Here is a 9,259-nt window from a genome sequence, read left to right on the forward strand (position 1 = left end):
CCTCTACAGTAACAACAACAGTACAAGTGCAGAGAGATTTAAAATATCAATGCTGAGGAGTCCAGAGTAGAGTTGGGAGCATTTTTTGGGGAGCAATTTACACTGGAGAATGATATATGTGCCCATCATACACTGGAGCATCATTCATTTGGCCCATCATATACTGGAGCATTCTAAATGGGGGACATCAGACACTGGAGCAGCATTTATGGGGCCCATTATACACTGGAGGATTAGAAATGGGGCCCATTATATATGGAGCATTATTTGGGCCCATCATGAGCATCGCCCATGGGGACCAACATATACTGGAGCATTCTAAATGGGGGACATCAGACACTGGAGCAGCATTTACGGGGCCCATTATACACTGGAGCATTAGAAATGGGGCCCATTATATACAGTTGCGTCCAAAAGTATTGACACCCCTGCAATTTTGTCAGATAACACTCAGTTTCTTCCTGAAAATGATTGCAAATCACAAATTCTTTGGTGTTATTATCTTCATTTAATTTGTCTTAAATGAAAAAACACAAAAGAGAATGAAGCAAAAAGCAAAACATTGATCATTTCACACAAAACTCCAAAAATGGGCCAGACAAAAGTATTGTCACCCTCAGCCTAATACTTGGTTGCACAACCTTTAGCCAAAATAACTGCGACCAACCGCTTCCGGTAACCATCAATGAGTTTCTTACAATGCTCTGCTGGAATTTTAGACCATTCTTCTTTGGCAAACTGCTCAAGGTCCCTGATATTAGAAGGGTGCCTTCTCCAAACTGCCATTTTTAGATCTCTCCACAGGTGTTCTATGGGATTCCGGTCTGGACTCATTGCTGGCCACCTTAGAAGTCTCCAGTGCTTTCTCTCAAGCCATTTTCTAGTGCTTTTTGAAGTGTGTTTTGGGTCATTGTCCTGCTGGAAGACCCATGACCTCTGAGGGAGACCCAGCTTTCTCACACTGGGCTCTACATTATGCTGCAAAATTTGTTGGTAGTCTTCAGACTTCATAATGCCATGCACATGGTCAAGCAGTCCAGTGCCAGAGGCAGCAAAGCAACCCCAAAACATCAGGGAACCTCCGCCATGTTTGACTGTAGGGACCATGTTTTTTTCTTTGTATGCCTCTTTTTTCTCCTGTAAACTCTATGTTGATGCCTTTGCCCAAAATGCTCTACTTTTGTCTCATCTGACCAGAGAACATTCTTCCAAAACGTTTTAGGCTTTTTCAGGTAAGTTTTGGCAAACTCCAGCCTGGCTTTTTATGTCTCGGGGTAAGAAGTGGGGTCTTCCTGGGTCTCCTACCATACAGTCCGTTTTCATTCAGACGCCGACGGATAGTACGGGTTGACACTGTTGTACCCTCAGACTGCAGGGAAGCTTGAACTTGTTTGGATGTTAGTCGAGGTTCTTTATCCAACATCCGCACAATCTTGCGTTGAAATCTCTTGTCAATTTTTCTTTTCCGTCCAAATCTAGGGAGGTTAGCCACAGTGCCATGGGCGTTAAACTTCTTGATGACACTGCGCACGGTAGACACAGGAACATTCAGGTCTTTGGAGATGGACTTGTAGCCTTGAGATTGCTCATGCTTCCTCACAATTTGGTTTCTCAAGTCCTCAGACAGTTCTTTGGTCTTCTTTCTTTTCTCCATGCTCAATGTGGTACACACACAAGGACACAGGACAGAGATTGAGTCAACTTTGTTTGTTTGTTTTAATGTTTTATTTATTGAAATCTGCAAGTTACATCCGAAAGAAAGCAATCAACAAAGTAGCTTACAAAATTATTATATAACCTACAAATTCCACTTTTCGGGAGTTAAACAGATGGTTTGAAATATCAATTCATGGCAAAAACTATTGATATATAGAAGTTTAAGGACAACAACAGCCTAAAAGGAACTTCCAGTAGCAAGATTATCTGGGTTCAAATCTGGGTTCTTCCCATTCACACGCCCCTGCTACATCACATATGCCATGATTTCAAACAAAGATGAAGAAGAACAAAAAAGAAGAAAAGAGAAAAAAAAACAGTATAGGGAGTAAAGGGACAGGAGGTCAAGTAATTAGAGGGAGAAGTTGGGAGATAGGGGTGGAATATAGGGGAAGTAAGGGGAGGAGGGGGGAGAGGGGAACACTAGGCAACAAGGGTTTCGTCCACTCTGATAAAGCCGAGCAAGGAGGCCACTATAGCCTTATCAACTTCTACTAATGGATCTGAATCGGGTCCATGGGTGCCATACTCTTTCAAAAGCTGAAAGTGAGCCATTCACCAAGGCAGCCAGTTTGGCTACTTGATATAGCATATCTACCTTCTCTTGCAATTGGGATATAGATGGAGTGGTAGTTGTCTTCCAGTTCATAGGTATCAAAAGTTTCGCTGCTGAAAGAATGTGTTGAGTCAACAGAGCAGTATTCTTATGTCCAGTCGGTGACAGAAAATTTAAGAGCACTATCTCCGGTGTCAATGTAAGCTTTTTGCCCACAATTTCCCCGATATAATCCCCTACTAGTCGCCAGAACTGCAGCAGGGGTGGACAGGACCACCACATATGTAAGTATGTTCCCTCCGAGTCACAGCATCTCCAGCATCTAGTAGAAGACCCCGTCTGCCAATAAGTGTTCTGCTGTGGTGTAATATACCATCTGGCGACTATTTTAAAGGAATTCTCTTGTGCTCTAACGCATTGTGATGGGCCATGAGATGAATTATAAATGTGTGATATTTGATTTGGGGTAAACTTGTATCCCAAATCCTTTTCACAATGTGTTATATAGGCTCTTTTGAGGCAACAGTCAGTTATATTTAAAACCTGGTAAATAGACGACATTATCTTTTTGGGTTTATCCTTTGTTGCACAGAGAGTCTCAAATGCAGTCAGTGGGCGGGTAACGTCTGCTCCTAAAAGATACTGTGCCAAGGAGTCTCTTATAGAGCCGAATTGTATAAAGGACAAGTTGGAAAGCCCTGGTTGCTTCTTCAGTTCCTGAAAGGAGGGGAGTGCCCCGTCCGTTAAGAGTTCATCAACCGCTACATTTGCCAGGGAACCGGGTTTGATTAGATTATTGTCTCGGGAATAAGAGGCATGTGGCATTATATCTGCCAACTTGAGTAAGGGGTATAAAGGGGGAACTAGAGTTTTCACCAATCCCTTCCATAATTTTAAGGTAGCTTTGGTGTGTATATTAGGTAAATTTTTGTTTATGTTTTTACAAGGATATGCCAAAAGGATGGATCTCAGGGGATAAGGTGCTAGGGCTCCCTCCACCTCAATCCACTGCTTATTGTTAGGAGACCGCAACAGGTCTACCACTCTGGTAAGCATTGTCGCTTGGTAGTACCTTACTATGTCTGGTGCACCCATCCCACCCCTCGATTTGTTTAATGTTAATGTCCTGTATGCTAATCGGGGCTTTTGCTTTTTCCAAACATATCTGCGGAATAATGTATTAATTTTAAGAAGATACGATTTGGGGATGGTTATAGGGAGCATTTGGAAGATATATATGAACTTGGGTAAGATTAGGCTCTTCAGTAAATTTTTCCTTCCCATCCACGACACATACGAGTCCCTCCATGATTTCATGATGGTTTCTACTGAGGCAATTAGGGGGGGGATATTATGTTGAAAAAGGTCTCTATCCGATCTTCCTATCTTTACACCTAAATATTTGATATATTGTTTTGGCCAGGTGAATGGGTATGTACTTTTTAGTTTAGCTAAGGTATTCGGGGATATATGTATGTCTAGCGCTTCCGACTTAGACATATTTACTTTAAAATTGGAAATTTTGCTATATTGATCTATGAGATCCATCAATGTTGGAAGTCCCAGCAAAGGATTAGTCATCAAGACTAAGAGATCGTCCGCAAATGCCGCTATTTTATAGTGTGTCTTATTGATACGAATACCCTCTATTCCCTCATGTATTTGTATGGCCTTTAAGAGAGGTTCCATTGCTAGCACAAATAACAACGGGGATAGGGGACAGCCCTGTCTTGTTCCGTTCTTTATAGTAAATGCATCTGTTGTAAAATCGTTAATCCTAATATGTGCCTTGGGCTTATCGTACATTGCCATTACGGCTGCTATAAACGCTTCGGGTATCTCAAACTTGATCAGCACTTCCCGTAGGTACACCCAGTCCACCCTGTCAAAGGCCTTCTCTGCATCTGTTCCAAGAAGCATCAATGGGAGTTTACGATTTTTTGCGTATTGAAGAAGGTGTAATACTTTGTGGACATTATCCCTTCCCTCCCTTCCACCCACAAACCCGGTCTGATTTAAGGAAATCAAATTTGGCAATGACTCGGCCATTCTTTTTGCCATCAGCCCTGCTAGGATTTTTAGGTCCACATTAAGGAGAGAGATTGGCCTATAGCTACTACATTGTTCAGGATCCTTCCCCTCTTTGTGTATTAGGGATATTCTGGCTGTAAGCATTTGGTTTGGCAATGGGTGGCCTTGTAAAACTGCGTTGCAAACGTTCAATAAATGTGGGAGTAGGAGGCCAGAGAAGGATTTATAGTAAAGTGCTGAGAATCCATCTGGACCGGGCGCTTTCCCCTTCGGGCACTTTGACAGGGCGGACTGCAACTCCCCTAGTGAAAAAGGTCTAGTGAGATATTGTTTTTGGGAATCAGACAAGACAGGCAGATCTAAAGTGCTTAGGAAGGACCTAGTGTCCATGCTTCTTTTAAGTGCGGAATCGGCGTTATCTTCCGGACGGAGATTATATAATTTCTTATAGTAGTCAAGGAATGCCCGCTCCATGTGCTCAGGAGTTTGCGAGCTTAACCCTTGTTCATTCTTGATTGAGTTAATCAGCGTACGTGACTGCCGCTTCCTTAGTTGTGATAACATTAATTTAGATGCTTTGTCTCCATGGACGTACATTCTGTTTTTCCATGTTGCATAGAGCTTAGCAGATCTCGAGTTTAATATGTCTTTAAGTTGCTGTCTTTTTTGTTGCAGCTTCTCTAAGCTATGTTGATCTATTTTATGTTTATGTGTAAGCTCCAGCTGTGATATACTATCATAAAGATCCTGGATTTCTTTTTGTTGCAGTTTATTTAGAAAGGAAGTGATAGATATCAACTCCCCTCTGACAACTGACTTATGTGCTTCCCATAGTATCTGTGAGGAGATTTCTGGTGAAGCATTTTGCTCAAAATATTGGGAAAGCACTTTGTTTATACGTGTCTGTACCTCGGTACTTCCAAGTACTGACTCATTGAGCCGCCATACTCTATGTCGGGGAAAGGCTTTAGATAATGAGAATTTTAACAAAACCGAAGAGTGATCGGAATAAATATTCGGGATTATTTTCGCCTGTTGTATATTGGCAAGCATTTTACTGGATATAAAAATATAGTCTAAACGGTGGTAAGAGTTATGAGGGTGGGAGTAGAAGGTGTAGTCTCGGTCAGAGGGGTTTAGATATCTCCATGTGTCAATCAATTGTAGAGATCCCAATTGTGACTTTATTCTGTAAAGATCTTTAGGTGAGAGCGAACTTTTCTGTTTGGTCGTGTCTAGCAAAGGCTCTAATGCAACATTCAAGTCCCCACCCACTATCAATGCACCCTCTCTAAAGCCATCAATTTTTTTCAGTGTTGAGAGTACCCATCTCAATAGTTTTTTATTTGGTGCGTATAAACTGCACAATGTTACAAGGGCACCGTTTAGTAGACCTTTGACAAAGATGTAACGACCCTGAGGGTCCGCCATAGTTTCTCTTAGCTGGAAGGGCACTCCCCTTGCCACTGCTATTGACACTCCTCTGGAACCGGACTGGGTGGTTGTCGCATGAAACCATTTATCATATATCGAGCTTTCAAAGGAGGGCAATTTATCCGGTTTGAAGTGCGTTTCCTGAATAAGCAATACTGCTGCCTGCTGTTTTTTGAATAGTTGTAATGTGTGGCGTCTAGTGTTTGGAGAATTCAGCCCATGTGCGTTAAAAGAGATGAATGTGTGTACCTTATCCGAATCCATCATGTTTCTGTACACAGCAGCATCCTTGCAGCTCACGACGGAGACGAATCCCTGTGCCTATGGGAGTGGGGAGGGGGTCTAGGACAAGTAGACCAGACGAAAGAAAGAAAAGGGTAGAGAAAACAAAAAGGTGAAGAGGGGGAGAACACAATATTAACATTATCCATGTTATTATGTTGCACAATATCATTGACCAATATGCCAACGTACCATAGTTACCTACTGACATTGTTTCATAGAGTGCCAGCTTGAGGAAAATTCCAATCAACCTTATAAACTAAATATGAAATATGAAATGCTCCATTCTAGGAGAATGCCCAGTTTGGGCTGTAACTAGATCTAGGTTGAAACCTTACAACGAATTATTGGATAGATGTGGCAGCAGTGCTTACCCATATTTGGAAAAGCACGCCAACCCCATCAGATTTGCTTCAACCATACTCAATACCCCAACTGGGGTAGACACCAAGAAAACTTAACTGCAAAATCTGGGTCTAACCCAAAGTTCAAGTATTGTCTCTGGAGTCCTTAGAAAGCGAGGTCTTTGTCAGCTTCCTTTTCAGCCTTTGTGATTTTGGCGTCAGGGCTATCTGCCACGCCGGGTCATCTGGTAGCGGGTGCAATAGGGTCGCCGAATGGAAGGACTCCAGGTCCGGGTAGGCCTCCAGCTCAATCCCCAAGGATTCACATGCCTCTTTGATGTCTTGTGATGTTCTTGCTGAGATACCTTTGTCTCCATTTGTGATATGTACTCCAAACGGGAACAACCATCTAAAACGGATGCCTTTTTTTATCAATGCTTCAGTGAACGGTTTCAAGATCCTCCGCTTCCTGAGAGTGCTAGCCGATAAATCCTGGAAAAGTTTAATTTGTGAGCCTTCATACGAGATCTCCTGCGCCTCCCGCGCTCTGCGAAGAACTAAGTCTTTTGCTCGATAATCGAGGAAGCGACAGATCACATCTCGTGGAGTTTCCCCTTGAGAAGGCCTCGGATGCAATGCTCTGTGTACTCTCACCAGTTGGATTTCCTGTGGATCTGATTCATTAAGTAGATCTTTGAATATCTCTTGTGTTGCTTTCCATAACGCCTCTAAGGCCACCGTTTCAGAAAGGCCTTTAACTCTTATGTTGTTACGACGTTCTCTGTTTTCATGATCTTCTAGCACCGTGTGAATTGTATGTAGTTGGAGTTCATGGACTTTTAAAGAGTCTAGTACAGCGTTCGAACTTTGTGTCATGGGAACTTGCGAATTTTCCAATGTCTCAAGTCTGTGGCCTTGAAGTTTTAGGTCGTGTTTTATCTCTGCAAGTTCTTGTCCTATTGGCTCAAGAGCTTTAGACAATATACGTTTGATGAACGAACGAGTGACTAAGGCCTCTCTCGCTGTGCTGCCCGTGTCAGAGTCACTCTCCGGCTCAGAATCTGAATCTTCTAATGAGGTCAAATCACGAAGCTTGGGTGGTTTAGGAGAATCTGACGGAACCTTTTGTTTTTTAAGAAAGTCATCCATGTCCGTTTGCGTAGTGGACTTTGTAGGTTTGGGCATGCTCTTTTGCGTTTTTACGCTGGATCTCCCCATTTTTGCAGTTATCTAAAGAAGAGAAGAATAGAGCAGTTTGAAGATTAGAATTCCTCTCGCTGGCTATGAATTTAGCTAATGTTCCATTTTATGCCCAGTCTTATAAGTGATAAACAATGGAAAGAGATGTCGTTCTGGCTCTGGTCACTAGATGGCAGTCTATAACCACTTTCTGCTGGTTTTCCAGAAAATCCTCTCTTATATCCGTTCAGCTAGGTATAACATGGGTTAATTAGAAAGCAGATAAGGGGGGGAGGAAAGACGTAGGGACAGCACTGGTGGGGGGGGGAGCGCTTAATACAGATCTAAGGCTCCTTATATTACTCCCTTCTCTCCTCGCACCCCTCGGGTCAGACAGTCTCATGCCCCCACTTGATTAATTGATTATCTCCTTTCTTGCTACGGAGTTAGGGAGAATGACCATGCTCTCCTGATCCTCTGTCCCCTGAATCAGACCCCCCCGCTCAAGACACTCCGTCACCTTGCTTCTGTTATTTCAGCGTTACCTCAGCTCCCGGAGACGCTTGAATCCCTCAGATCTCTCTCACTGATTGCAGAGAGGGGAGGAGGCTGAAGCGTGCCGCTGCACGTCTATTCTAGGTCCCGGGCCGCGTGTCTTCTGCAAGCCCGACGGGACTATTTTCAATGCTGCGGCGTGATACACACTCTCTGTAGCCGTCCCCCAGCTATGAGAACAGTAGCTATTTTGTGTGTCCTGGTCTGGGGATTTCGCAATGGTACCTTATCTGCAGGGGAGGGTTAGCTCCGGGGTCTCTCTTATCTGACAGCCTTAGGTCAGGGGTGAAGTCTTCTGCCCGAGGCGATGGTGCTGTTAGCAGTATATCCTTCCGCCACTCCGGCAATCTCCCGCCTGCAGGGCCTCAGTTAGATGAATCCCTTCTTTATCCCGAACGTGACTCGCCACCCAGGGTCTATGCGATCCAGTGGGGTCTTGGTTTGGGTTGTAATGCGGGGATGGTATAAAAAGAAGGCTCTGGTGATATTAGAGCCTCTTTTGGTGCATTTGTCCGGGAGCTCAGGTTTCCTGCTTCTTGCTCCACCAACGTTCAGGCTCCGCCCCCCGAGATTGAGTCAACTTTAATCCATGTCAACTGGCTGCACTTGTGATTTAATTATTGCCAACACCTTTTAGGTGCCACAGGTAAGTTACAGGTGCTGTTAATTACACAAATTAGAGAAGCATCACATGATTTTTCGAACAGTGCCAATACTTTTGTCCACCCTCTTTTTTATGTTTGGTGTGGAATTATATCCAATTTGGCTTTAGGACAATTCTTTTTGTGTTTTTTCATTTAAGACAAATTAAATGAAGATAATAATAACAAAGAATTTGTGTTTGCAATAATTTTCAGGAAGAAACTGAGTATTATCTGACAAAATTGCAGGGGTGTCAATACTTTTGGCCACAACTGTATGAAGCATTATTTGGGCCCATAACACACTGGAGCATTGTCCATGGGGACCAACATATACTGTAGCATTATGTGGAGCTCATCAAATACTGTATGGAACATTATATGGTACCAATTATTCTGTATGGAGAAATATATGGGGCTCATTATTCTGTATGGCACACTAGATGGTGGACATAATACTGTATGAAGTAATATACTGTCTGTTTTTTGAGCTATTGTCGTATTTAAAATAGATATCAGTC

General features: G+C 43.1%; 1 protein-coding gene across 1 annotated transcript; it reads right to left on the reverse strand.

Moving 5' to 3' along the window:
- Nucleotides 1–3,134: 3,134 nt before the first annotated feature.
- Nucleotides 3,135–8,606, reverse strand: LOC141052667 (uncharacterized). The gene is made up of 2 exons (XM_073549910.1): nt 8,088–8,606; nt 3,135–7,593 (listed from the first exon to the last, which is right to left on the reverse strand). The coding sequence occupies exon 2, from the start codon at nt 7,579–7,581 to the stop codon at nt 6,508–6,510; it is 1,074 nt and encodes a 357-aa protein (XP_073406011.1). The 5' UTR covers nt 7,582–7,593; nt 8,088–8,606; the 3' UTR covers nt 3,135–6,507.
- Between the last annotated feature and the right edge of the window lie 653 nt (nt 8,607–9,259).

This window comes from Dendrobates tinctorius, unplaced genomic scaffold (assembly GCF_039654945.1).
Source record: "Dendrobates tinctorius isolate UK_male_01 unplaced genomic scaffold, ASM3965494v1 ptg000162l, whole genome shotgun sequence".
NCBI lineage: Eukaryota > Metazoa > Chordata > Amphibia > Anura > Dendrobatidae > Dendrobates > Dendrobates tinctorius.

Bases quoted from the DNA above. Each gene is read 5' to 3' on its own strand.
- LOC141052667 (XM_073549910.1), bottom strand. From the start codon at position 7,581: ATGGGGAGATCCAGCGTAAAAACGCAAAAGAGCATGCCCAAACCTACA.